This window comes from Denticeps clupeoides, chromosome 10 (assembly GCF_900700375.1).
Source record: "Denticeps clupeoides chromosome 10, fDenClu1.1, whole genome shotgun sequence".
NCBI lineage: Eukaryota > Metazoa > Chordata > Actinopteri > Clupeiformes > Denticipitidae > Denticeps > Denticeps clupeoides.
In genome coordinates this window covers 13,063,583-13,090,672 of record NC_041716.1, presented here as the reverse complement: position 1 = coordinate 13,090,672, position 27,090 = coordinate 13,063,583, and the positions used below count along the sequence as shown (strand labels likewise).

At 43.4% G+C, this 27,090-nt stretch overlaps 2 protein-coding genes across 10 annotated transcripts in view; both read left to right on the top strand.

Annotated features, from left to right (window-relative positions):
- The window catches only part of LOC114798682 (ERC protein 2), a 159,880-nt gene extending 150,018 nt beyond the window's left edge, over positions 1–9,862 (top strand). For 8 of the 9 annotated variants that reach the window (XM_028994581.1, XM_028994575.1, XM_028994580.1 and 5 more), the window contains one exon: positions 8,608–9,862. The gene's annotated coding sequence lies outside the window, so the exon portion shown is untranslated. The remainder of the gene's footprint in view (positions 1–8,607) is intronic. The other variant, XM_028994574.1, reaches the window with a different exon arrangement.
- Positions 9,863–15,103: 5,241 nt separating this feature from the next.
- On the top strand, positions 15,104–26,440 carry wnt5a (wingless-type MMTV integration site family, member 5a). The gene is made up of 5 exons (XM_028994582.1): positions 15,104–15,737; positions 18,054–18,193; positions 19,129–19,376; positions 22,922–23,214; positions 25,172–26,440. Exons 2-5 carry the CDS (start codon positions 18,069–18,071, stop codon positions 25,628–25,630), a joined length of 1,125 nt encoding a protein of 374 aa, XP_028850415.1. The 5' UTR covers positions 15,104–15,737; positions 18,054–18,068; the 3' UTR covers positions 25,631–26,440.
- Positions 26,441–27,090: the final 650 nt, after the last annotated feature.

Below are 27,090 nucleotides of genomic sequence, written 5' to 3'. Positions count from 1 at the left end.
CAACTTCCACCCCCTTCCCTCCGGCTGGCATCGGTTGGACCTTTAAAGTCTCAGGCTGACAGTTTGATGTGAAGACTGGTTCCTGCGCTTCGGTGGTGGGACTTTTGCTGATACAGAGACGCAGTTGGGCAAAATGAAATGATGTGAGAAGGAAAACAAAATTAAAGAGTGGGAAAGGGAGAGGAGCATTAAATGCAGGTAGGATTACTGTAGGCGAAACCCGCAGCTGCATGAAACTTCTGCACCGAGCTGCTCAGCTTCACCCTCACACCCTACTCATGAAGTCATGTTTCGATTGATTCCTCTTCCTGTGTGTGTAAGAGAGAAAGAAGGGAAGATGTCAAAACAACCTGCAGCATGCTAAGGAGTTTTAGAACCAAATTCCACCCCTATCAGTTATTAATTGGTGTACCTTGGCAAGAAAGAGGCTACCACCATATCTCTCACAAACACACACACACCAGGACTTTCCCACGGGGGTTAAAAAATGAAGCTGAAAGAAGGATGAGACAGGAGGGAGAAAAGAAGGGAGGGAGGGAGAGGGAGACGGTGGGGCTTCTGGCGGATGAAAGCAGAAAATTCTGTGCATGAATGGATGGGTTCAGTCTGACCTGTTGTGTGTTATGTGACTTTACCGTGTGTCACATGTGCATCTAATAACTGCTACGGTCAATGCAGATCTCCCCCTAGTGGTGTGCCTGTTGAGTGCCGTGAGGACTGTTGGTGTGGGAGAAGGGGGTTCTTTCAACACACATCCTTCAGAGTGATGGGACTTTGCTGCCTTGTGTGTGTGTGTGCACTGAGCTGGACCTGCACATTGTATGCTGTAATGTACAAACCTGTCTGTCAGCACAGAACCACACACTGGTGATGGGGTGGTCTCATGAAGAAAGTGTTTGCCCATAAAAAGGAAGTGATGTGAGTTGCCCTACCCCCTACCATTCTGTAACAGCCAATCAGAACCTGAGCTGAAACATTACCTGTCCCTGAACTCCATTTTTTTCTCTACGTGGATTTGTTTTTATTGTCAAACATCAGTTTAGTCTGAACATCAAAGAATGGTTATATGGATGGAGAGAGCTGTGTGTGTGTGTGTGGACGCGCGAGAGCGAGCGAGCGAGCGAGCAGGAAGGCCGCCATTGTGCTCCCAAGATCAGGCAGGTATTGCTTACATAAAGCTGGAGTGAAAACAGCTGTTGGGATAATTAGCTGATTCTCTGTTACACGCCAGCAGGGCCAATAACTGAAAAATGGAGTTTTGTTTGGGTTACAGCTACAGCCCCAACCAGGAGGAAGTTGTAAAAGTCAAGAAAGAACAAAAGAAGAGGGAAAGAAAGAAAGACAGAAAGAAAGAGAGCAAGCAAGCAAGAAAGAAAAGCTTTTGAACTGTTTGACAGGGATACGCTTTCTCTGTGGGGAAGGGCATGGAGGAACGCATTAAAGGCTTCATCATTAGCAATGAGGGAAAGAGTCTGCTTGTGAAGCCGCCCCTTTAAAATACTTACTTTGCAATAAATCAATACGTTCTAACAAACCAAAACACACGCTAGGCGTGCTATGATCTTCTGTTTCAATATTCTAAACATAATTCATTCGAAATTGTCCACCTACACATGCATATTTGAAAGGACATATTTAAGACACATGTCACAGTTTGCTTTGCAGAAGGTTATTTTTCCTTAGTGGGAAATACAGCGACTACCATTGCATTTTCTTGCCGAATTCACAGACAAGACACCTGCTGTCGACCTACTCATGATGCAACAGCTCTCACGCGCCGCCATCAGCGGTTTCAGGGCATGGGTGCTGTGTCACCTCAGTTGAGGCTGCAAGCTGAGGTAACACCAGAATGGATCCTGGCATTCCCACAGGGAGTCGCCTCAGTCCTCTAGAATCGTTTATTTTTGGACCCTTCCACTATCCATCACCAGTCATGACTTCACCAAGTTGCCCAGTTTCATTTACATTCCACTGTCACAGAGCTGGATAATTAGTGATCGCTGAATTCTGAATACATTAACTCAAATGAATTCTGTAATATGCATGTGTTAAACAACTGCACTCTTTCATTATCTGATTTGTTTTTCTTTTGCAATAGTAACTAGGTGATGATTTTTTTCAATTACGCACATTAACAACAACATGAATAAAATATCAACTTATTGATTATTGACTCTCATCTGTGAGATGGTAAAAAGCTGAACTGTGTGTGTGTGTGTGTGTGTGTGTGTGTGTGTGTGTCTGGTTAGTGTTTAAAGTCATCTGGCACAGGTTCTGCCACCGCCAGGTCTCTCTCTGACCTCGTCTGTGGCAGCGCGTACGTTCTGCAGCCTTCAGATGGACTCAGTTGCTTTCCCTGCCTCGGCTGACTGTTTATCTGATTTTTTAGTGCACTCAGTGGGGAAATTTTCAAAGAGGTTTCTTCTGTCTGTGCTAACTGTATTTAGAGTATTTCTGGCAGTAGCAGTGGGGTTCAAGACTCCCTGTTCTGTCTCAGAGAGTTTGGCTAGGTTTAGGTGCCCCCATTCCAACAGAATGACTGATTTCACTTGTTTCTTTGCTGGGTCAAGCAGAGAAAACTCAGTGCCAGTAATTAAATTTAGACGTTTAAAAAAAGAAGGGTGGACATAATTGGTAGTGAAAGAACCAAGTTCAACAAAAATCCATAGGTGGTCCTGTGTGTGTGTGTCTTTGTGTGACAGTGTATGTGACTAAGTAAATGGTAAATGTATACCTCTAAGAGTGTGTGTGTCTTTGTGTGTAGATATCTAAGACAGTCTGTCCCTTTATGTTGTGAATATGTGTATGGCTGTGTATGTGTGTATAGGTGCTGACATAACACAATAGACTATAATGGTTATTTACTGAAAATGCAATAAATAAAATAATAATTATAAAGTATAATTAATCAAAGAAATTATAGGAATGATTGACAGCTTGTGACACACAGCACACAATGAAATGTGAACCCATCACCCTTAGTGAGCAGTGGGCAGCCATGAAAGGTGCCTGGGGAGCAGTGTGTGGGGATTTGAGTCTGCTTTCTTACCCACTAGGCCACCACTGCCCAACTTCCACATTCTGGTTGATTTATAAGCCCTTCCTGTTGTATTCATCCACTGACAAAATAAACACAAAGATAGATTGTCTGTGATTTAATACAGAAACTTTCCCAAAAATACCCCTTTAAGTATCCTTCAGCTGTAATCTTCAAGTTTTCTTTCTTTGCAAAATTATCATCTCCAACATCAAATGTGGAATAGGGTAGCTGTGAATCATATTTACATTCATGTCATTTAGCAGGCCCTCTTGTCCAGATCTACGTGCATCAGTGCTTTGTTGAGTCCATCGACTTACCACAAACCTTACATTGAAAAAAACTTAAGAAATTGTGTTTATTTAATCCAGTAGATACTCCTTTAAAAGGTGTGTCTTTAATCATCGCATGAAGGCAGGAGGCTCTTTGTGATCGTAATATGAAGTTGGTTCCACGACGTTATTCACTGGACGCGTGTCTTGCGTTTTTGATGAGAGGAAGCTCAAGATGAGAAGTGCTTGATGCTCATAGAGGACGAGGAGTGACGCGCTTTTTAATCAGTGCAGGGAAATGGGAAGGGGCAGTTCAATTCATCACCTTGAAGGCAAAAGCTAGTGTTCTGAACAGCCACAGGAAGCCAGTGCAGGTTTCATAACAGAGGTGCAGTGTGTGAACATTTTGGAACTTTTGCTGTAATTCTTGGAGCAGCTTTCTGGAGAGGGTGTATGGTCTTCAGCCACTGTGGGGTTGCAGTAGTCCAGAAATGACCAGGTACTGGACAAGTATCTAATTGAATCATAGATACATGTTGAATCATAGATATCACCACATCAAAATTTATTTTAGGTATTGGGTTGAATGTTTATTGTGTTAAATGAGTTCTCGGTTTGATCAGCGTTGCATTGCATTGCATTTGTTGCGTTCCCCAAAAAAAAAATAAAAAACTGATTTAGACTTTACACAACACAAAACATAAAAGTGTGTTGCTGCTGCTGAGAAGACACTACACACACACACACACACCGGTGCTAAGAGCCCATTCATTTGTCTGTTTGGATAATTAGGCGGTGTACAGAAGACTCTCGCTCATCTAACACCAAACCCGGCAGCTCCTGTCTGTGAGAAAGAAGGCTGCCACATTCCAGCACCGAGCGTGTGTGTCGTGTACCTGTGAAAGAGAGAGAGAGAGAGAGAGAGAGAGGGGAAACATTGATTGTGGGCTGGGGGGTACTCCTCTCCAGCACCAGCAGCTCAGTATGTGATTAACACCCTCAGATCTTCCGACCTGCGCCGGCCCCGCAATTACAGCCACGCAGCTGTGGAGGAAGCGCATTTCTGCCTGGCCCAGCACACGTGCATGCACACACACAAACACACGTATACACCGCCTTACTCGACAGCAGCGGGACAAACCATGGCACAGTGTACAGAGAAGTAACCGAGTAGGAAGGGAGGTGAATCACGAACTGTGTTGTACGGTGGCGGATCAAGGTTGATCAATATTGGCTTGAACACCATACCCGTGTGTTGAGTACAGAACCAAACAAGCTACAACAAGCCTCCGCCTTTATTTTTTCCCTTTTTAAAACGTTTTATCAAACTTCTCAATCTTCCCTCCTCTGGTCTGTGAACTCAAAGATATTTAGTAACGTGTAATAAACACGTTTTGATATTGCCGTTCAATGAACGGTGCCTGAGTGACCATGCCTGTCCACAGTGAGACTCTTGGTGCTGGACTATCATGTGTTCTCCATTATAATTCCTCCGTATTCTGTGTGTGATGTGCAGTGAACTGAAGATCACCTTCGCATGTTTAAATAGCGCGGTGCGTTTGATGCGCGGCGGATCTTTATAAGGCTCTGGGTTTGGGGTGGGGGGCGTCACCGCAGAATTCGTCTTCGTCCGGGTCGGTCGGACAGCGGCGCTCAACTCAAACACAGCTGAGTTACTGAGTGACCATAGGCGTGCTGTTTAGAAGCGGACGGCCAGGAATACGCAGCTTTTCGGAGCAGGGGGCCTAAATTTAGAGTTGGTGTATTCCTGTTTGTGTATGGAAGACTGATGTTATCATGAGTTACTGCGCGAGACCAGCGATGGTATGCAGCTAAAGCTGGACGGGATGCAGCACACTGTTATAAATCTGATAGCAGATATGAAGTGGAATAAATAGGAGCGAAGAAAATGTGCACAGGTACGCACTGCAGCTGTAGAGGAGGTACAGTACGTTATTTTTACTGTCAGGCAGAAGAAGAAATCGAAATGAGTTTGATTGAAAGCTGCCTCCCACACACCTTCTCAATCTGGACCATTTGCTGTATAGCGCAAGCTCCCATCTCTTCCCTCCTACCTCTGGTGTCCACCGTAAGTGGACATCCATTTACATTTACATTACATTTATGGCATTTATCAGACGCCCTTATCCAGAGTGACTTACAATCAGTAGTTACAGGGACAGTCCCCCCTGGAGCAACTTAGAGTTAAGTGTCTTGCTCAGGGACACAATGGTATTAAGTGGGATTTGAACCTGGGTCTTCTGGTTCATAGGCGAGTGTGTTACCCACTAGGCTACTACCACCCATCCCATCACATACACTGGGACCGTTCCTGCTTCCAAACCAAAGATGCAGATTGATTTTCAGAAACTTTGAATAGATTGTTCAATAATTTCGATTGGTGACTTATTAGATTAGATTAGATTCAACTTTATTGTCATTACACATGTACAAGTACAGGGCAACGAAATGTAGTTTAGGTCTAACCAGAAGTGCAATAAGCAGCAAGTGCAGGATACAGGTCAAATAAGTTATGTATATACATAAAGTGATATGTGCAGGAGATGGATAAATATGAACATGAAGTATGAAGTATTACATAACACCTTTGAAATATCTCATTGGCGCTTAGCACAGAGCTACGTGATGTAAGGTAAAATATGTCTTCAGGATTCTCATAAATAAACAGAAAATCCTTAGTGATGTTTAAATCCAAATATGGAGCATGCATGAGGGCTGTAAATAATCAGGCACCACACATTGTAGGATTTGCTTATAAAAGCATCTTTTATGTGAAAGAAATAACCCACAAAAAATATACTAGCAACTACCAATCGGTTCATTCTTGTAAGGATAAAGGATGCCTTTACCCTCACACTACAGATTCTTTTTTCTTTCCCTCTGCCTCAATTTATTGTTCTCTCACTTAACAAAAAAAGTGATTTTTCTTTTTCTCAACGTATTTCGTTTGCAGTGTCTTTCTTGCTCTGTTCTCTGTCGGTGAGGTGGGTCGGGGGGACGCTGTGGACAGACTCGTCTCAGGCCTGTTCCATTTAGACTCGCTGGGCCCCCGGCTTATTTGTTGATTCTTGGGCCCCAAAATCATTAATTTCAGCTGAGATGGCAGAGAAAAGGGAAACCTGAGCAAAATCCCCGACCACCACCACGTCCAGCCCTCCTCTTACCTTACTCCCCCAACATTCCGGTTGCATAACAAATGATGGCACCAATTTAATTACCCTGGCTGTTTATTTATTTATGCCCCTTAATGGATGGTTCTGGACAACCGGGCCATCGGCCGATCGCAGGGAGAGCCGCACCAGGAAATGGAGGTTCTCAGCCCCTGCAAATTTCAGCTGCTGTTCAGTGCACACACACATAAACATATAAACTCCTCCGTCCTTCCATTTCTGCATCACAAAACAAGCAAGAAAGCAAGAAAGAAAGAAAGAAAGAAAGAAAGGCCTACGTTACGGCTGTGTGTTGTTTGAAGAGGGAAGGTGCTTCTATAGGGCGCTGGATGTTTGCATTAATGCCAAACATGGTTAACACTTTTTAACAAGCAGGTCTGGCCCCATGTCAGTGTGCAGCGAGCCAGTGAGACGAAGCTGCCATGCTGTAAACCAAAAGCCCCCCAAAGAAAACCTTTTCTTTTTAATTCACCCATTTGGGACAGAGTGCTTTTTGTTTGCTTAACTCGCGTTCTTTAGCCGGACCTAATGCAGCCGGGTATGTGTACAGAGTCAGTAACAATCCTCAAACCCTCCACTGATGTTCAGATAGCACTCATCAGGATGTGATTAGCCGTGCCGCAGCTCATACCGAGCCGCTGAAGGCGGAATAAAGCTGGAGGAAGACGTCTGCAGTGGGGGCCGCTGATTTATCGATCTGTTCTTTAACGGGTTTATGGCCGCGCCTGCGTTTGCCAGCGCTGCGCTCCCTCGTCTGTTCCCTGCGCCGACAATGGGAATTGCACAATGGAGGGTCTTTACCGAGCGTACTGTACCAGACATATGCTCAGTGCGCCGCGCGGCCTGACTAAAGCTGAAGTGTCTGATTACTCTCTTTCTACAGAATGATATTCCTCACAAAAGATGGGAGCATCTCTTGTGTGCAGCTGCAACCCAACCGTCTTGTAAAAGTTGAAACGGTTCGAGATGTCACATGCCACCGCTTTGATCTGCACGACAATAAAGCAGCTTTAAAAGCAAAGAGAGCAGGGCCGAGAGAGAGGGGGGAGTGAAAGAGGGTCAGCTGGGCGGGGGGGGGGGGAGTCTCCCTAGATTGATATTAAAAGAAAAGATGTGCTGAGGCAAACAAATTTAGGAGCAGGATGTAAAAGACGCGGAGCAGACGTGCAGCGCAGTGTCCTGAAGTTGGTTCGGTATCGCGTGTTAAATGTGTGTGCTAGTGGCCGCGTTGTGGTTTTCTCAGTATTACTTACTCCCAGTCAAATGGTGGACACACCGACTCCATGATCACCATGACAGACGCTACTTTGAAGAGTCTAATAGTGGAATCATACCTCCTAAGCGACTAAACTCTGCTTCATAGAGCCACCTCACTGGCATCATCGTAACCAGCTTCATGATGGCCATTAAGAAGAGCAAGAGGAATTCTATTCTAGTAGGAATCACCCGACAATTTACTAATTGACTATTTATTTGTGTAAAATAAAGGTAAAATTTTGTTGCCAGCATTTCATTTACATTTTCACAAGCTTTAAACATTTCTAGCATGGCTTCAAATAAATATTATATACCTTTTACTCAAAACGATTTTTTACATTTTATTTATGTTTTTTTCATCAACATTTTTCTCATCTTTGTATTGCCATTGTAGGTCTATAAAGATTCATTAAGGGTTTATATTTCTGTTTAAAAGAACAGGGAACCTCTATCAAACTGTCAGACCCGTCTGAAAGTCTGAAATGTGCCACCATTAATGAACACACACCTTTCCATGCACAGTGCAGGGCTGGTGCAGAACAAGAGAACAAACACGCATTATACCACATGCACACAGTGGTCTGTCTGTCTGTCTGTCTGTCTGTATGTTTTCTGTGTGTTGTGGTGCAAGATGTTACCTGAGATGCTGGGATGTCATTTAGGATGTGTTGTTTCAGGCCTGTAGGTGTGACGCCTGGTGCATGTCTGGATGTGGTTTTGTTTGAAATGCTGGAAATGTCCTTTCATGTGTGTGTAATATGATGTCATAACATCCATTACGTGTTAAAAGGCACTAATTAATGTTTAATCACCTCTCTCTCTCTCTCTCTCTCTCTCTGTCTGTTCTAAGAACAGGAATTTCCCAAGGGAAACCAGTGCCTCCACCTCATCGTCTCTGCACCTTCTTCAGCCCGGGCCCGAGTGCCAGACCCGACTGACAGCACCTGCTGCGGAACCACCCATGCGCCAGGGACAGAAGTGTAAAATTTGATTTAAGGCATCGGCCTCACTTCTAACCCCATCATTTTCCATGCCTGTTAAAGACAATCCTCCCTGGAACGATCCCAGATATCTGACAATCAGAGACTGTATTTGTGGGACCCTGACAGGTTTGAGTTTCGGCTCCCTCCTGGGCCTTGTGTGTCGTGTAGGTTCGTCTTGAGGGGCCCGGCTGCCGGGCTCAGAGGCCTTTGGTTTCTGTGAAGCCCTTTATTTTGCCGAGCAGAAACTGTAAACCACAGCGGACGCAGGAGTCAGGAGGCCCGGACGCAGACGGAATGCTCCCCGAACATCCCTGCTGGTGGCGCGCCGGTTCGCTTCAGGCCGGCTGCGGTCACCGACGGCGATCCTCCCCTCAGAATGAAGAAAAGCCCCCGTTCCCCCCGCCTGGCGAGCGCGTGCATGGACCCTTTTTCCACGGAGCGCATTGAAACACCGAACGAGATTTCAACGGGTGCCTGCGAGACTCTCGCGGCTTCGCTTCTGATGTTCGTGCCAAAATCCCTGTTTACTACGCGCAGCGTACACTCAGCTCGCTGTAAATACGTTTCCGACAGCAGTCCCCGCCGTTGGGTGTCCGCTGTAGCGGTGACCTTTTCCAGTTGTTTTTGAGTCTGTTTTTGACATTTGAAGATTTTCTTGAATACTTCTCTGTTCGTTCTTGTGTTTTCTACGCCGCGAAGCAGTTGAATGTTTCTACTACTTGGATTGTTTGAAGTGTTTATATTCTGTGAAGCCGAAACATTTCTAAACGTCGTCTTATTTATTTCACAGCTTATCGATTTGGTGACACTGTGTGCGTGGGCTCCTGTCCACAAGACGTGTGTGTCGTGTGCAGTACCACAAGAGGAAGCCAGGTTTTATGCATCGTGCTTCGTGCTCCTTCAGCTTCTGATTGACTGAACGCTTCTGCGGGTGTGTAGTGTGTGCAGCATGTTTTATGATTTTAATATCCAGTTTAAAGCCGAAATCGTATCCCCTCTTGCAGCCTGATGGCATGAGTTCTGGTTTCTCAGTGTTATGCGGGCGTGTGAAAAAAAGAAAAAAAAAAAGCACTGTTCTGCCTGGTTCTGCCCATTCAATAAAACCTCGGTTTCCGTTTCTCATCTGGAGAGTTTCTGTCATTCTTCATGCGGGATTTAGATGTGATTACCATCACGCCGATTATAATCACACACGCCGGCGGTTTCCTTGCATCACACAGCTTTTACAATCTTATAGTAAATCTTGTGATTTTACACCCTGTATTAAAACGCCATATGTCCCTCCAAAACTACATTTTGGCAAACTCTGCCCCACCTCCCCCCCCCCCCCCCCCCAGCAGTGTAAAGCTGCTCTTGTGTCTGTGGCAAGGACTTAACAATAAATCAGGCAATTGAACTGGAAATGGGGAAAGATAAAAAAAAAAAAAAAGATCTTGCATTCCTCAAAGTTAGATACTCCTTACACTGCACTACCAAAATTAGTGTTAGAGTCCTCCATAAGATCCCCCACCTGTCTGCATCCGAATTTTTCCAGTGAGCTGAAGATTTTAATGGTGCAGAGATTTAGGCAAAGACCATTTTCACACAACATAACATGCTCTTTTTTTATTATTATTAAAAAGAAGTGTGGCTTAGCATCCATTACAACTGAACTTATTATTCATATTCACCGATGCTGGTATGTTTATATCCAGTGTAGTTATTATTCTTAACATCTTCAGTGTAATGGAGTTCAAATCTTCACTTGCTGTGTGATTGCAGTACTGACAAGGCGTGACAGTCCATATTAAATACTCCTCAGATTAGGTAAAAAAAAAAAGGCCTAATCTGTCCTGGGTTAACACATATGAACAAAGACAAACAATTCTCAAGAGTCTAGACTGCAGTTGCAAACTGACCCGATCCCTGCTAATCCTCAACTCATTTTCTTACTAGCTTTCCTGAGCAGGTATCCTGAACTGTCCATTATTTTCCGAAATGAACCCAAAAGGGAAAGTATCTGCTTCAATCAGCTTTGGAGAGCGAACAGTTTGGGGCAGTGGTGGTCTAGCGGTTAAGGAAGCGGCCCCGTAATCAGGAGGTTGCCGGTTCGAATCCCAATCCGCCAAGGTGCCACTGAGGTACTACTGAGAAAAGCACCGTCCCCACATACTGGTCCCCGGGTGCCTCAGGGTGATGGGGTGGTAGTAGCCTAGTGGGTAACACACTCGCCTATGAACCAGAAGACCCGGGTTCGAATCCCACTTACTACCAATGTGTCCCTGAGCAAGACACTTAACCCTAAATTGCTCCAGGGAGACTGTCCCTGTAACTACTGATTGTAAGTCGCTCTGGATAAGGGCGTCTGATAAATGCTGTAAATGTAAATGTAAATGATGGGATAAATGCAGAGGACAAATTTCACTGTGTGCACCGTGTGTTGTGCATCACATGTGACAATCACTTCACTTAAAAAAAAAAAAAGTTTACGAGTTTAGAAATCTGCATTTGATAGTGATTTATTAAATAGCCCTGAAGTGGAGTGTGCTGAAACTGTCCATCGTGAAAGTCTTCAGGGGCGAGGTGTCTTAAGCAATTAAGTGCATGCCTGTAATTGGTAAGGGGTGTAGGGGGGTTAAGCCTCCATTCTTTAGTATTGCAGCAAAATAAAAATACAAGCATAAGAAACCAATAATTTTTTTTTTTTCATTGAGTCTTTTACTGTATTTATTTCATGTCGGAAGTGGCACGGTTTCTCATGACTTATCTGCCATTATTATGTGGTAACTTTTGTTATGGAGTGACTGTGATGGGGATGAGTGCTTCGCTGTGTACTAGTGGGAAACGTGTTGATTTATGGTGATCAGTGTAATGTCATATAGGGTGTCCTCTTATCGCAGCTGCACTGCATGCTCAGTTCAACACTCCGGACCCGAAGTTATCATCCTGCTCAGCTGAGTGTTTGGCTGTGGATGTCTGGTCTTCAGATGGTGATGGATGTGGTGGATTCTTTAGCACTGTTTCCTTCATTATTTGTTTCTAGGTGTCCTCAAATCCACTACCATGTTCTCATTTGAAAGAAGGCACAGTGAACCGTAATGGCGGCAATGAAACAGCCTTGACTGTTTTCAAGTTAATTCAATTACGGCACTTCCTTCAGAGAATTGAGGGTAAATGGTGACACATGGTTCACATCATCTTCGCACCAGAATGGTTTGCTCCTGCTGCGTTTTGACAGCTAGTATTCAACCTTTTCGGCTCCCACACTGCTTTAAATCTCTCCTGCTCACAAGTGAATGGCAGGCAGTCTCATCAGTGCACCACTCAGTGTCTCTCCTGGTACACTCCTCATCCCTCACTTCAGCCCTTCACCAACCTGCTCCCATCATTGGGAACGGGACGGCACCACATTTAATACAAAGGTTCATTTTGCAAGTTGTATTCTGTCTCTTTAAGAAATGCATGACCTTTGTAGTATGATTCCAGTAAAATACTAAATAACAGACTCTTTCTTGTTTTAATATACAGTACAGGCCGAAAGTTTGGACAGACCTTCTCATTCAATGTGTTTATTTTCATGACCATTTACATTGGTAGATTCTCACTGAAGGCATCAAAACAATGAATGAACACATGTGGAGTTATGTACTTAACAAAAAGTGGAGACCTGACCTCCACAGTCACCGGACCTGAACCCAATCCAGATGGTTTGGGGTGAGATGGACCGCAGAGTGAAGGCAAAGGGGCCAACAAGTGCTAAACACCTCTGGGAACTCCTTCAAGACTGTTGGAGAACCATTTCAGGTAACAACCCCTTGTGACTAGCTCATCGAGAGAATGCCAAGAGAATGCCAATCCCAAATTCTCCCACACCGCCCCTCTACGTTCCCTCCACTGGCTCCCAGTAGCTGCACGCATCAGATTCAAAATACTGATGCTGGCCTACAAAGCCAAACATGGAGTTGAACCATCCTACCTCACAGCCCTTATTACACCTCACACTGCACCTCGTACACTCCGAGCCTCCAGTACTGCTCGCCTGGTCCCTCCATCTCTGAAGGTAAAAGGAAGACATTCATCTAGACTCTTCTCTGTCTTGGCCCCTCGGTGATGGAATGAACTTCCCCTCGAGGTCAGAACAGCTCAGTCACTGAGCACTTTCAAACGCCAGCTCAAGACCTTCCTCTTTAGAGAATATTTAGATTAACTTGTAGTTTTCTTATTGTCTGACTTATGCATACTTTACTTTACTTTACTTTACTTTATTTTGCAGATGCTTTTATCCAAAGCGACTCACAGGAGGAAGACACCAGCAATTCTTGTTTGATTTCTATAGATTTTGAGTTTACAAACTAAGAGCCCTGACAAGGCCTAACTTGTCAGCAAAGAGCATGCTCGGCGAAGAAAAAAAAAATGATTATTTTTTATTATTTATTTTGTGCAGTGTGTGTGAATCTGCGTGTGTAAGTGTTAGATTTGTCTGAAGGCGTGCAGGAGTGTATCTGGCTAGTAGTGTGTTGATATAGGAGGTGGCACTTCCATTTACAGCCCTGTAGGCAGCATCAAGGACTTGAACTCAATGCGAGCAGCTACCGGCAGCCAGTGGAGGGAGGTGAGAAGAGGTGTAACATGGGTGTATTTTGGCTGATTGAAGATGAGACGGGCTGCCATATTTTGGACCATCTGGAGTGGTTTTATGGTGACTGCAGAGGCTCCAGCCAGGAGAGAGTTACAATAGTCGAGTTTGGAGATGACCATTGCCTGGACGAGGAGCTGCGTAGCCTGTTGTGATAGAAAAGGCCGAATCTTGCGAATGTTGTAGAGAGTGATGGTAACATGGAAGCACGTTGTAAGTCGCCAAATGCCTTAAATGCAAATGTAAGCGTGTGCAAAGCAGTAATCAGAGCAAAGGGCGGCTATTTTGAAGGAACTAGAATATAAAACATGTTTTCAGTTATTTCACTTTTTGTTAAGTACATAACTCCACATGTGTTCATTCATAGTTTTGTTGCCTTCAGTGAGAATCTACCAATTTAAATGGTCATGAAAATAAAGAAAACACAATGAATGAGAAGGTGTGTCCAAACTTTTGGCCTGTACTGTAGGTGGACAATGAGCTGAGGACAGATATGTTCCACGAGTCCCCATTGGTTGCAGAGCAGTTAAAGAACAAATTGCATGTAATAAACCATGGCGGTTCTGGGGAGAAAAGAAACTCATCTCCGCGAATCCCAGCGATCGCCGGACAACATCAAAAATGTCAATAATTCTATATAAAATTTGATAGTAGCTCGGTGCTGTTGCTGGGGTCCCCCCCCCAGATTTCGTTTCAGTAGGACCGTCTCGTGGTTGCTCCCAAGTCCTCTCGCTCTTTAACCCTTTGCTGCGCGGCAGAAAAGGACCGAGTTTCTCCAGCGTCTCTCGGAATGCGCGTTTGGCTACAGGGCCGCGCTGACAGTAATTACTGCTGTAAAACTCGGGCGCACATGCCTTTAAATCAGAATATCGCCCTGCAAAAGCAAACAGTCGTGCCCAGGTTCCGCGGCTTCAGTGAGGCGGGGTAAGGCGATACCCCGCGCTGGACGGCGCAATAGCCTCAGGTACTTTATGGGTTTATTTTAGGTAATAGAGACGCTTGTTTTTGTTACGCGTCCGTTCCGCCCACTTTTTTTTTTTTTTTTTTTACAATTTCAGACTAAGTCTCGGGTCCGACTGCGGCAGCGTCGTCCGACCTTTGACCCAGAATTTACCGCGCCCCGAGAGCTCGGCGGTGACTGCGTCACTGCGGCACTTCGGCCAATCAGATGCGTGCACAGCGCGTCCGTTACCATGACAGCCTGCGGAGACGACTTCCGCGCTATTAATTGGCTAATTAGCCCTTCTAGCTAGCAAGCGGAATAGAAGAAAAATGGTCAACTGTTATGCCGATTGCCTGGAATTAAATAGACAACACGTTTTTGATTTTTATTTTTTTTTTTCTGTGTTATTTATTTTCAATGCTTGAATCGTATCAGTATTATTCTGGATGCCATGTTACCAAGAATAAGTTTGTAGGCCATTAAAATGGTTCTGCCTCAAGCAATCCTATCGGATCCTCCATCGGATGATCCCCTTTTAAACTGCTTTATAAGTTTGACCTTATAAAATAGTTTAAATAGTTGGCACTGTTTAATTAATCTTATTTTTTAATTATGGCGAATTTTGATCTGCGTGGCGTTAATTAATATTAATGTGGCTTGCCTCCGTACGACTTTCTGGAAAGATTCCCAATTTACAGGCAAAGTTTGGGGAGCTTAGAAAAAGTCGGGCCGTGTGCGCATGCGCCGAGCGCTCGGTTTTTCCCGGCGCGCATCAGCAGCGGGAGCTGTTAGTCGCTGGAAGCGGGCGAGGGGGCAGGTGACCGGCCGACTTCTCCCCGCTCCGCTCCGCTCCTCTCCGCCAGGGTGGAGGCTTCCTCCGCGCACGCTGGAGGCACCGAGCAGAAACCGACGGGGAGCGTTCGGCGTGGGCTTTTTATTTCCTCTTTCCGCGCAGAATGGAGGTTGGAGTAGCCGCCCCGCTTCTGGGAGGATGTTTCGGCAGGTAGAAGACGCCGGCTGGAAGGGAAAAGGAGAAGCACTTGGATTGCCTAACTTTTTAAAGCTTTTCTTTGCTTCCTTTTTTTAAAAGAACAGCGATTTCGTTCTTTTCCGTCCGTTCGATCTGAATCGAATTATTCGATTTTATTACAATCTGCTGCAGACTGTGCAGGAACTTCTAAATCACGCTGCGCGCATCGGTTTGAGAGGAAATATACATTTTTTTTATTCGCCACCTTCGTGAGATCCACCGACTTATTCCGTTTTTTTGTGTGTGTGGATCCTGGAAGAGGAAAAGAAGTCGGTTCCGTCCCATGTCAGGAGGAGAGAGGGCTTCAGGTTCAGATTCAGGTTCGGCTCTGCCTCCTCGCTGGGATTTGGTTCCTCTCGGTTTCCCATCCCAGAGATAAAAGTGGATTTTACCGTTTTCTGGAAAGTTGGTGAGTCTCTTCCCTGGGCATTTTACAACGCTTAAAAATGTTTTATTTGATAAATGTCACATCTGGTGAGCAGAATTTCGAGTGGTTGCTGGTGTGGCGGTGGGGGTATTCCTGAATACTCACGCCAATAATTAACCCGTTATAAACTCTAACGCAACTCGCAACGTCAGTGGCCGGAGCCGCTCTACTTTTTAACGAACAGCTCTTCATATTTCTTACACTATTTATTTATTTTTTTGGTAACGATTTGCCTTTATTTTAATGGTTAATTTTAATCACGACGATTTGAAAATTGAAGATCGGGCTCCATGTGTAGAAACGTGTCGGACGGGCTCCCCCTGCTGGTCCAGGTGTGTCGCCGCTCAGGTCCCGCGACATCGATCCTCTCCGCGCAGACACCTCTTTTCGTTTCTTATTCCCGATGAAAGCTTTGCTTTGTCATTATATATTTTTTAATTGAGTTGTGCTGTTTTTATTTTTAATTATTCTGTTTTTACCCACAGTTTTATTTTAATGCTAGCATTTGATCTTTTTTTTCTTTCTAAATTAGTCTTAAATAATTTTTTTTTTGGCAAAATTCTGTAATATGTCATAATTAATTCCCAGTTTATTTCCCTCTTTTCAAGGAGCCAAACCGTGACCTTGCTGCCATGTACGTGGTTTAGTTGTTAATAGGCAGATTTGTACTTATTCTCCACGTACATTCTAAAAATGGTTCGTTTACAGGTTATAAAATATTCAATATAATGGGGTGTTTTTCTGACAAGTTAACAAGTTCTGCTGATATGGTAAAGTTCCAGAATATGATTTGTGGATTTTAAGAGGCTGATTGCTGGATCGAAAGTTGGTTGAGAAAAACTCCGTTTATCAATCATCGAGTTCGGCAGGCAAGCCCGCAAGTCGGGGAAGTTTCGGGGGGGAAAAAAAGTGTCTCTGGAAAATGGCAATTTCTGGCAATTTCTTCATACAAAACCACGAAAATAAAAGTAAAACAAAGTGGGGTGTTCTGGGTAGCTCGCAGTTGCATGATGGGAAAATAAGAAAATAAAACCGCAACGCTTCTGTCCGCCAGGTTTAGGGGTTTAAAATAAAAGCACATGTTCATCATTTGACGCACAACCTAGTGGAGGGGGCGATGGTGGTGACGATGATTGAACCGCCATTGCCCAACTTGCCCTCGAATTAACCAGTTTAATTTCAACGAGACCACCTTAGAACAATAACTTTATTTAACTACAGATTTCATGACTCCATGTGTTCCGCCTTTTTTCCACTGCATTTTTTTTTTTTAAATTACAATTAATTTCAGTGGTCCACTTCGTTAATAGCCGCCCACCCCCCACAGTTAAAAAAAATATTATATATGTGCTCAATTGGACCACTGAATTTAAATTTAATTAAAAGAAAAACACAAAGCGCAAAATATCCAATATTAATAATAATGTTTAATAATACTAAAAGCCCAGACGAAACAGTCAGTAAACGTCGTGTTTTAGCTTTTTGGAAGTTTGTGTGCCGTATACTATAATATGCATATATTATAATATGCATGAGGCAGGCACGTGAACTACAAAAAAAAACAAGGTTTGGATCATTGTTGCAAAAATGATCACCACTATTGTCTTATTTAGTCATATATTATAAATCCTGAATGGCCCTCGTTTTTATTAGAAATCCTCATCCTCATTTGGAAACAAACGGACCCTTCCGCTGAAATCATTTAGAAACAAATTGTCTGCTTTAAATGATAGAATTTTGTGTGTTTTAAAAGCCATTTTGGCTTGTTAGCGGTCAATTCTGTTGCATATGCGCATTCCCAGTTTGAGTGAGTATTTATAGTAAAAGTGTAAAAAATGCACCATCTCCAGAACCTTCCGTGCATCCTCTGCCTGAAAGCCTGTGACCCGTACTGCAGTAAATAGTCTTTAATAACAGTGTAAAGGCCTTACTGAGGACTTTTTGTTTCACAATATAGGTCAGCGGCGGAGGGAGCTTTATAGCTGTAATGGGGTGGGGGGTGGGGTGGAATCGGAGAAGAATGTTCTTATCGCGGGATAAGCGAGCTCTCCTGCAGGAATGCCAAGGGCCGTTTCCTCCTAGACTGCACGTCTATCAGTTGTGTGTAATTCACCCCCGAAAGCGCTGCCAGGTTAATGCTCAGAGTGCCAATCGGCAGGGTTGTACTGTGCACGAACACACACACACACGCTCTCATGTACATACCAGCGTGCCTCTCTGAGTGGGTTGATGGCATCATATTGAGAATAGCGTCTGGTGCGCGGTTCTTAATGAACCTGCGTGCTGTGTTTCCTCCAGCACCGCGGTTCCAGAATGTTGCTGAGACATGGACTCACCTGCTCTGCACTGTTGGGCACCAGGGACGCGAGACACGGCGTGGTGGCGGTCACCTTCTTGGCTGTCTTCATGCAGGTAGTGGTGGAGGCCAGTTCATGGTGGTGAGTACTTGCTCTGTGTGTGTGTGTGTGTGTGTGTGTGTGTGTGTGTCTGCTTCCTTTTCCTGTCCCATGTTGGTGCAGGCTGTGTGTGTGTGTTTGGGTTGTGTGTTCTGGGTCGTGGTTCTTTGCGTCTCTGCGTGAAATCATGCAGGAGCAGCTCAGCCTGCTGATGCTCAGATAGGCTTCTCTTGCCTCTTTATTTTCCTTGCCGCATCCTGCCAAACCAAAATGCTGAATATTATATAAAGCATAGAACAGTGCGGTTCCTGAGTGCATTTCCAAATATGTGCAGGCACGAACTGCGTTGGAGAGTTTCCTTTTTTTGGGTTGTGTGTGTGTGTGTGTGTGTGTGTGTGTGTGTGTGTGTGTGTGTGTGTGTACGTCTTTTTCCATCCCCTTAATAGAAAAAGCAAAATCGGATCATGTAATGTCAAGTATTACACACATAAAGAATCACAAATCTCCTTGTCACACACAGGGAACACTAAGAGTTCCTAGTTGCTATAGCAACCATGCTGCCCATGCACCCATAACGTAACAGAGCGTTTTTTTAATTGTTCTCTCCCAATTACAATACGAACATCAAATGTCAGGCGTTCTGGGTGAATGCGGTTTTGTTTTAATAATCTGAGCATCGGGAGCGATTTGGAGAGCCGTTCAGCCGCAATCTGAAGTGAAGATATTGCAAAAAAAAAACTTTATTATGTCATCCAATAATTATGAATACCTTCTATTATTGTGTTAATTTAACTTTAACATTATAATGAAACCTGTTGTTGGTCAGTTGTGATGGTCTGTGAAACTTTATCAGTGCTGCATTGAATGGGCGAAATGAACATGCTCTCAGTGTGTGGGAGGGGCGGGGCAGCTGTACTTGTAATGCTGTTGTAAACAATTACTGAGTAGCTGTGTGTGTGTGTGTGTGTTTACTGCAGGTCTCTCGCGATGAACCCCCTCCTGATTCCGGAGGCCTACATCATCGGGGCGCAGCCACTTTGCAGCCAGCTGGCTGGTCTGTCTAAAGGCCAGAAGAAGCTGTGCCAGCTGTACCAGGACCACATGAAGTACATCGGCGAAGGCGCCAAGACGGGCATCCGGGAGTGTCAGTACCAGTTCCGCCACCGCCGCTGGAACTGCAGCACCGTGGACAACTCTTCAGTGTTCGGCCGAGTCATGCACATAGGTACGTGCGGGGACGCACGGTTCCTCTCAGTTTAGAGTGTGTGTGTGTGTGTGTGTGTGTGTGTGTGTATGTAGAGTTGTGTGTGTTCACCAGTCCAGCGAAGGCCCTGAGGTTTGGATCTGCGGTGCCGTGGATGCTGTTCGGCTCGCAGAGTTCTGATGAGGGTGAAACCGGTCGTTTGCCGGTGGTCAGTATTCGTTTCTGCTCTCGGTCTTCGGGCGCATGGCGCGCCGGGCTGGGTAAATCTCTGTAGCTCATGCGTCCGCACATGGAAATGTTCATTTTTAGCAGCTGTGGTTAAGAAATAGTTTAATGGTGAGGTCTTGCGCATAAATCACGTGTGGGTGACTCTCGGAATGGCTGTACCCTGACACAGTGAATAAGTGCACCCCCCCCCAGATTTATGCTGCCCCGTGCTTTAACGTTAGTGCATGACTGGACAAGATGCACCATTTCCCGGGGTGACGGGGGGAGACCCGTCTGAGGCATGGGGCCTGGGTTCTTTTATTGGCGGTTGGGTAATGAGGCTGTTGGCTGTGTGGTGATGTCAAATGCATATTGCTCCTGCTATCTTTTGTAAAGGTGGTTTCCGAACTGGTTTTTGTGGCTTTTTTCGCGCCCCCCCCCCCTCGAGTCATGTTGAATTTGGAGCCTAAAGCAGGCCCCGGCGGCAGCAGTAGGTGGGCGGATAAGTGTTTGGTTTGTCAACTCATTTAGTCCAGTTCCATTTGTGCAAAACTCAAATAACATTTTCAACAACAAAACCAATAGTCTTGCTTCTCGCAAAATGTCATGCCTGAATTTTCCAGACTTTTAGGATCTCATATAACCCGTAAATGCAGGTTTTGTGAGATTTTTCAAATTGCCTGAAATTCAGCTACCACCTCTAGGTATTTTTTTTCCTTTGCTGTTATAATTTCTATTTGAAATAAGACTTAATGGAAACACTTTCTAAATTATGTAGTGAAGGGAATGGAGCCAGCACCACCTAGGGTGATGACCCTCCAGAACTCATGAAGGTCATCAGGGAGGCTGGCGAGAGATCAGCGTCTTCCTACTACCACCATTGCACGTAGTCATTATCTCAAGATGCGGAGATGAGTGATGAGAGAAACTCCAAGCAGGATTATCCCATTCCTGGTCAAACACGTGTCAACGTGTCCTGCCCTGCTTAGAGTTAGACTAAGACCTAAGTGTCCAGGTAAAACCAGGTAAAAATCTCTAAAATTGGTCATGCCAAGACGTGCTGCATTCAACCCTCTGTCAGAACAACTAAAGAGGTTATTGCTTCTTTATTAGTTCAGCTGAAATCAAAAGGAAGCTTTAATTGAAAAATAAAACATTTTTGAAAAATATTTCTTCTGCTGGTGTTTCCATTTCTGGCTTCTCTATTTCTAAATAGTCTTTTCTGTTCAGCAGTATTGTAAGAGTTTGGTTATATACAAGTACAGTTTGATACGCTTCTGAAGTCATTTTTTTCCCCCATTTAGAAGAGAGTTAGGTGTGTTTTGTTATGTGACCATGGAGAAGTCTGTAGTGGTTTGTTCTGAAATTGAAATTAGAATTGGTGCTTCCCAGTGGCCAGATTAACTACTGGACAGGGCAAAACTGCTACCTTCATATGGGTTTTGTAAAATCTGTGTCTTCATATGCAGACATGATTGCCTTTCCATAATATTAATCTCAGTTTCATGTAAAGTAATTGTGCCTGTGAAGTAATTTTTGCTCGGGAATATGGGTTAAAATATTTTTTTTCCCCTCCTCAGGTTATACTACTTCATGCTCACATGTGCACTCTTGACAATTGCACACAAATGACCTATGGGGAGGAGGGGCAGGATACAGGCATACAAACCACCATCAGTGGCATTACAAACTTGTCACATCGGTTTCTATTCATGTTTTTTTTTTTTTTCTCACTTAAAATGTCCCTGAAAGAGAAGGTAGAGAGTAGAAAATCTAAATAAAGAGATTTTTGCAGCCAGGACCACAGTACAAGTGTGTTGCCAGATTCTGGTCTAATTTTCAACAGGCATGTCTGCTCCAGTCAGTGAAACACGTCCATTTTAATGGTGTGTTAAATGGTGTGGGGTAAAGCCTATTTGGATGGGTATGTCTGGGATTTCAATCCCTGTCTGTTCAACAGAGAGCTGCAAGAAGGGAAAAAAAAACCTTTATTACTTATAGAGCGATGAGGCGTGAATTTTCCTGGCACTGTATAGGGAAGTTACTGACACAATACTTTCAATATATACTGTAGATTGAAAAGTGGTCACCATTCCTCTGACTGGGTAGCAGAAGTGTGGCCTGTCTGTTTCTGTGGATGGGCCCTATCTAGCTCAGTCAGTGGATGAAATTGTGAATCCTCTAAAATGTGTGGAATGTGTGTTTGATTAAATATGGAAATTCATAATATCTGAGCATGTATGATTTATCTTCAGTTCGATAGACTGAAGGCTCTTTTGAAATGTGTTATTCCTCCAAAATATTTAAACACCAAACTCTTTTGGCAATTTACTGGATTTTTTTATTTTATCTGATTCATTTCATGTGTTGACCTGAATTGTCTTACAGCACACTTTATATTATATTTATCATATTTTCAGAATTCATTTAATCTAAAAAAAGGTTAAAAATAGAATCAGACCAAGAAAAATGTTAACTAAATGCTGCTCTCTGTGTGTGTGGGGTGTTTTCCCCTGTAAGAACCCATATTTACATTTACAGATTCCTCCTGTACACTCCTCTCTGCTAAATATAGAAAGAAAAGTTTATGTGTCCTTTCTGTTGATTTAAATCTGAATGAAGGCGGACTAGCCTCTCTACAATGCAAAATTAGTTCATCTTAAGTTGCCTGTATAAGACCAAAATTAACAAGTATTATGTGCTATTATTTCTTTAATCTTTGTATTTTTCTCTATATAAAATATTTGACTTGTATATTGTTGTGCTTGAGAGACACCATCCATCGAAATCAAATTCCTTGTATTTGTGCACTTACATACTTATAAAATATGATTTTGAATATAGGCAGTTAAAGAGCAAGTGTTCCACCAGCAGGGGGCAGGCTGCCTCCTGATGGGGAGCGAGAGAGCGAGAGCTGATGCTGCCCTGGGGGCAAAGAGGAAGGGGATTTTATGGCCTGTGAAGGCCGAGAGTCCAGAACTGTATGGTTTGGCGTCTGGACTGGTGAGCCCCACTGAGAACATGCATCTCCCCTCCAGCTAGCGTGGGGGACGCTTCCATGCACAGCGTGTTGCATAGTTCTGCTCATCCCATTGTAAGGATAAGTAAACATAAATCTGCCCCAGAAAGCACAATTTTTACTCTGTACGTGAGTGCATGTTAAAAAATTTAACATCAAACTCATCTGCTTTGTTTCAGAGAACAAGATCCCTTATGGGGTTTTTGGAACAGCATGAAAGAACATAACTTGTCCTTTTTTCGTCTTTCTACTCTGTGATTGGCTCAATGTGTGTCTGCAGTGTGGTTTGATTTGAAACAAAATCCTGAGTGGTTGTCTTGTGCTCTTGTGTTTTGTGCAGGTAGCCGCGAGACGGCGTTTACGTACGCCATCAGTGCCGCAGGCGTGGTCAATGCCGTGAGTCGAGCCTGCAGGGAGGGGGACCTCTCAAGCTGTGGCTGCAGCCGGGCCGCACGTCCCAAAGACCTGCCGCGCGATTGGCTCTGGGGTGGCTGCGGCGACAACCTCAATTATGGCTACCGCTTCTCCAAAGAGTTTGTGGACGCCCGCGAACGAGAGAAAACCTACCCTAAGTTCACGACGGAGAACGCCCGACTCTTGATGAACCTTCATAACAACGAGGCAGGCAGAAGGGTGAGTTGACCTCTTTATTTCTCAGATGTATGTAATAAATCTGCCAAAATGGAATGTGTTCATCATTGCAATTCAGGTAATGTGTTACATTTGAAATGAACCCAATTGTGTTCACTTCCTGTGCCGTTCTGACCTATGACACGGATGTGAAATTCATCCTAGCCAGAGACAATCCCTACCTACCGATTAAGACACACAGATTCTGAGGCGCTCGAACAAGTCACCCAGAGAGTGGAAATCAAGAGGAAAAAAAAAAGTTGCTTGACTGAATTATTAAGAGAATCGTAGAGATTGACAATTTTATTTCTGAAGGTGTTTTGTTTAAACCAAGAAAATGACCAGAAATAAAAATGACCTCCCTGTCTGAGCTTCTTTATAGATTTATAGTTAGCACAATGTTTTTATTATTTTTTGTTAAAAGTTTATTCATTTGCGTGACATGAATCCTAGGATCAAATCATGACCCTGAATTGGATAAGTGGGTTCGGAAAATGGGCGGATTTAAGGGTTAATGTTGTGTGATGGAGGATACATATCATAGGAGAACCTGGCTTATGCGCCGGTTTTCAGTGAGAGTCCTCTGTTCATATAATCTATGAAGATAGCACATGCTGACACGTAATAAACACCCAGTGGAGTGTTTGTATCCTGCAGTTTCACTGTTCAGAAGACTAAGTTCAAGAACCAATTTTCCAACGGTGTATAATGAAGGTGCAATGATGAGCACACAGTTATATAAAACTGTGCCAGTCAGCCAGTATTTTTGATCGTCATCATTAAATATTTAAGTTCTCATGCTCTACATTCACTGGAGAATTCCCAGTTTTGCGGGTTCTGCAGATGGAAGAGGCACGTTGTTCCGTAAACCACAGCATGACTGCCCAACACGTAGCTTGTTCTGAGATTCTATCATTGTTTGGAAAAGCGTGTTGAGATGATATCGCATTTTATCAGGGGCGAAAAGCTCTGACCTGCAGTCCCTTCTGAAGAGCTTTGATCATCAGGTGTCTGAACATTTTTTGCTAGATCCTATCATCCAAGCCTCGTATTGTACGTACCCACTGGAATGAAACCACTTCAAAGCAAGTAAGATTGCATCTGCAGTTGATTTTTTGGATTTGGATAATTTCTCTCATCCGAATGGTCCTTAAAAGACCTGGCTAAGTTTTCAGTGGATATTTTGACTGGATTTGTGGCCATTCTGACTTTCACTAAAGAATTCCCTGTATGTGCTGATTTCTTTGCTGGTGGTATTTTTTTTTTTTTTTTTTTTTTTTTTTTTTTTTTTTTTTTTTTTACTTTAAACCATTCTATCCAAAAGTGAAAAATTGAGATTGAATTCTTTGTGCAGGCCAGATGTCCACATGGTCCATCATCTGCTGTTGCTTAAAATGTTCAGTATTTTTTATTCTATAACAATACAAATCTTGATCACCTCAAACAGAGGTTCTGTTTTTTTATTTTTTCAACATAATTCATAAAACATTTCCATATTATGATGATAAAATAACTAGTCATCAGTACGGTTTTCAAAAACTACTCAGCAGTTGAACTGAACTCCTCTCACTGGATGTTCCTATGGTCTGTTCTGTAAAAGTTACATTGTAAACTGTTGGAATTAATTATGCGACTTCATAATTATTAGGTTTATGAATGTTAGACAAATTTCATCTGTGGTCTGGGTTTGTTCTTTAGAAACCTTTCCTAATGGCTGTACAGGGTAGAAATGTCATTAACACTTCCTAAATGGAATGATAAATTCCATTGGAATTTATGGAATGGCTCAATAGGAATATGAAAGTATGAGCCATATGGAACATGAAATTAATTGCCATTAATTCTTAAGGCTAACGCTTGCCGTCATGCATATTAAAAGCTGACAAGTGTAGATAAGGAGTAAAGTATTTAAGTAAAAAAAATAATAGAAATATGGTAAACTATCAATGTTATCCTGCAGGCGGTGTATGACCTGGCCCACGTCTCCTGCAAGTGCCACGGTGTCTCAGGCTCCTGCAGTTTGAAGACCTGCTGGCTACAGTTAGCCGATTTCCGGAAAGTCGGGGACATGCTGAAGGAGAAGTACGACAGCGCGGCTGCCATGAAGGTTAACGGTCGAGGCAAACTGGTGCAGCAGCAGAACAAATTTAACCCCCCCACCGCCTTGGACCTAGTCTACATCGACCCCAGCCCTGACTACTGCATTGGCAACAAGACCACAGGCTCGCTGGGCACCTCTGGCCGCCTCTGCAACAAGACGTCAGAGGGCATGGATGGCTGCGCCCTTATGTGTTGCGGCCGCGGGTACGACCAGTACAAAGCCCAGGTGGTGGAGCGATGCCACTGCAAGTTCCACTGGTGCTGCTATGTCAAGTGCAAGAAGTGCACCCGAACCGTGGACCAGTTTGTCTGCAAATAACACCAGAGAGAAAGAGGGAGTGGGAGAGAAAACAGAGAAATGGGAGGGAAAAAATATTGCAGTGGAGAGATGGAAAAATAAACTATATAAAATTCTATTTATAGAGTTAAACAAATATACCATTACGAAAAAGACTATTTTTTATGTGCTACAAGAAATGTAAGGCCTTTCCAAAACTGAGAGTATCAATCACAGCATATTTATTTTCTGAATTTATCTTCTGGTTTCTTTAAGTGAACTTCATAAACCAATCATGCCATGTCATTACCCAGGATGATTATAATGTTTCTTTTCCTCTGCACTGTATGGTCAGTTCTTCTATGCAATGGGAGCCTTGTTGTGTCATGTGTGTCTGTCACAACTTCGGAACCCCACCCTGGTACATCTCCTCCTGTTGGGTGGCCCCTGCCAGCCCCTAAAAGTCCCCTGGCACTGTTCGATTTCACATTCAGCAACAGCACTGCGATTAAACATGATCTACACTGGACATTAGATTTTTTTTTTAAATCTTCAGCCCTACAACCATCCAATTGTACTCTAAGCTCTGCATGCATCAATTCACCTGGAATTTGGAATTCACCCCACTGTTCACGAAGTAAAAATAGTTAATGGGTGGTTTTAATGCTTCGGAACCTGTGCACACTTTTTTTTTTTTTTCTTTCCCCTAAACTGTCCCGATGTCACTTTCAATGTTGCATATTTACTTTCAGTATCACACATATAGGGTCATAGTTAAATGGTTGGGTGAAGCATCAGGTCCTCTATATACTTTGTCTAACCAGTCATTAAATTGTATTTATTCTCAGTTTATTCCTTTTGTTCTTTTGATGTCCTTGTTGATGCTCTTTGACCACACACTTTTTCATCTGGTGGTTACACGTGTTGTTTGCTAAAGGGAATTTTGCACCTGAATTTTCAGATGAACTTCAGTCCCCATGTTTCACCTCCTAGGTTTTGCAAAAAAAAATTGTTTACTCACTTTTGGGGTCACTGTGACATTCCCTTGTATTATTATAACTACTCATTATCAAGCCAACATCTATATTTATTAGCTTTCTGATAACAGATGCTTGAAAAGGATATTTTCTTATAGCTGTTTTTGTTATTTTTGTTTTAAATGAACAGTTTTCCTAGTGCTTAAATAAATTTTAAACCGTAATTAAATGTATGCTGAATAAAGTTGAATTACTTTATTTTGATAAAATAAATGTTCACAACATACCCAAACATGTCAAGATTTTGCACGTATGTATATTTGCGATTACATTACATACAGCATTTATCAGATGCCCTTAGGGACTTATGTCAGATTAAAAAAGAAAATAATGAACATTTCTGTTCTTAAAGTTTAGTATTAAGTTATATTGTAATGTAGGCTGAACATCTTTCCAGCATCTTATTCGTGGATCGGTGCATAAAGGAGCTCTTCTCCATTTTGAGGTGCATCAGCTGTGGGCTGC

Bases quoted from the DNA above. Each gene is read 5' to 3' on its own strand.
- wnt5a (XM_028994582.1), top strand. From the start codon at position 18,069: ATGTTGCTGAGACATGGACTCACCTGCTCTGCACTGTTGGGCACCAGG. The intron at 18,194-19,128 runs GTGAGTACTTGC...TGTTTACTGCAG, and splicing joins GTGGAGGCCAGTTCATGGTG to GTCTCTCGCGATGAACCCCC. The intron at 23,215-25,171 runs GTGAGTTGACCT...GTTATCCTGCAG, and splicing joins ACAACGAGGCAGGCAGAAGG to GCGGTGTATGACCTGGCCCA.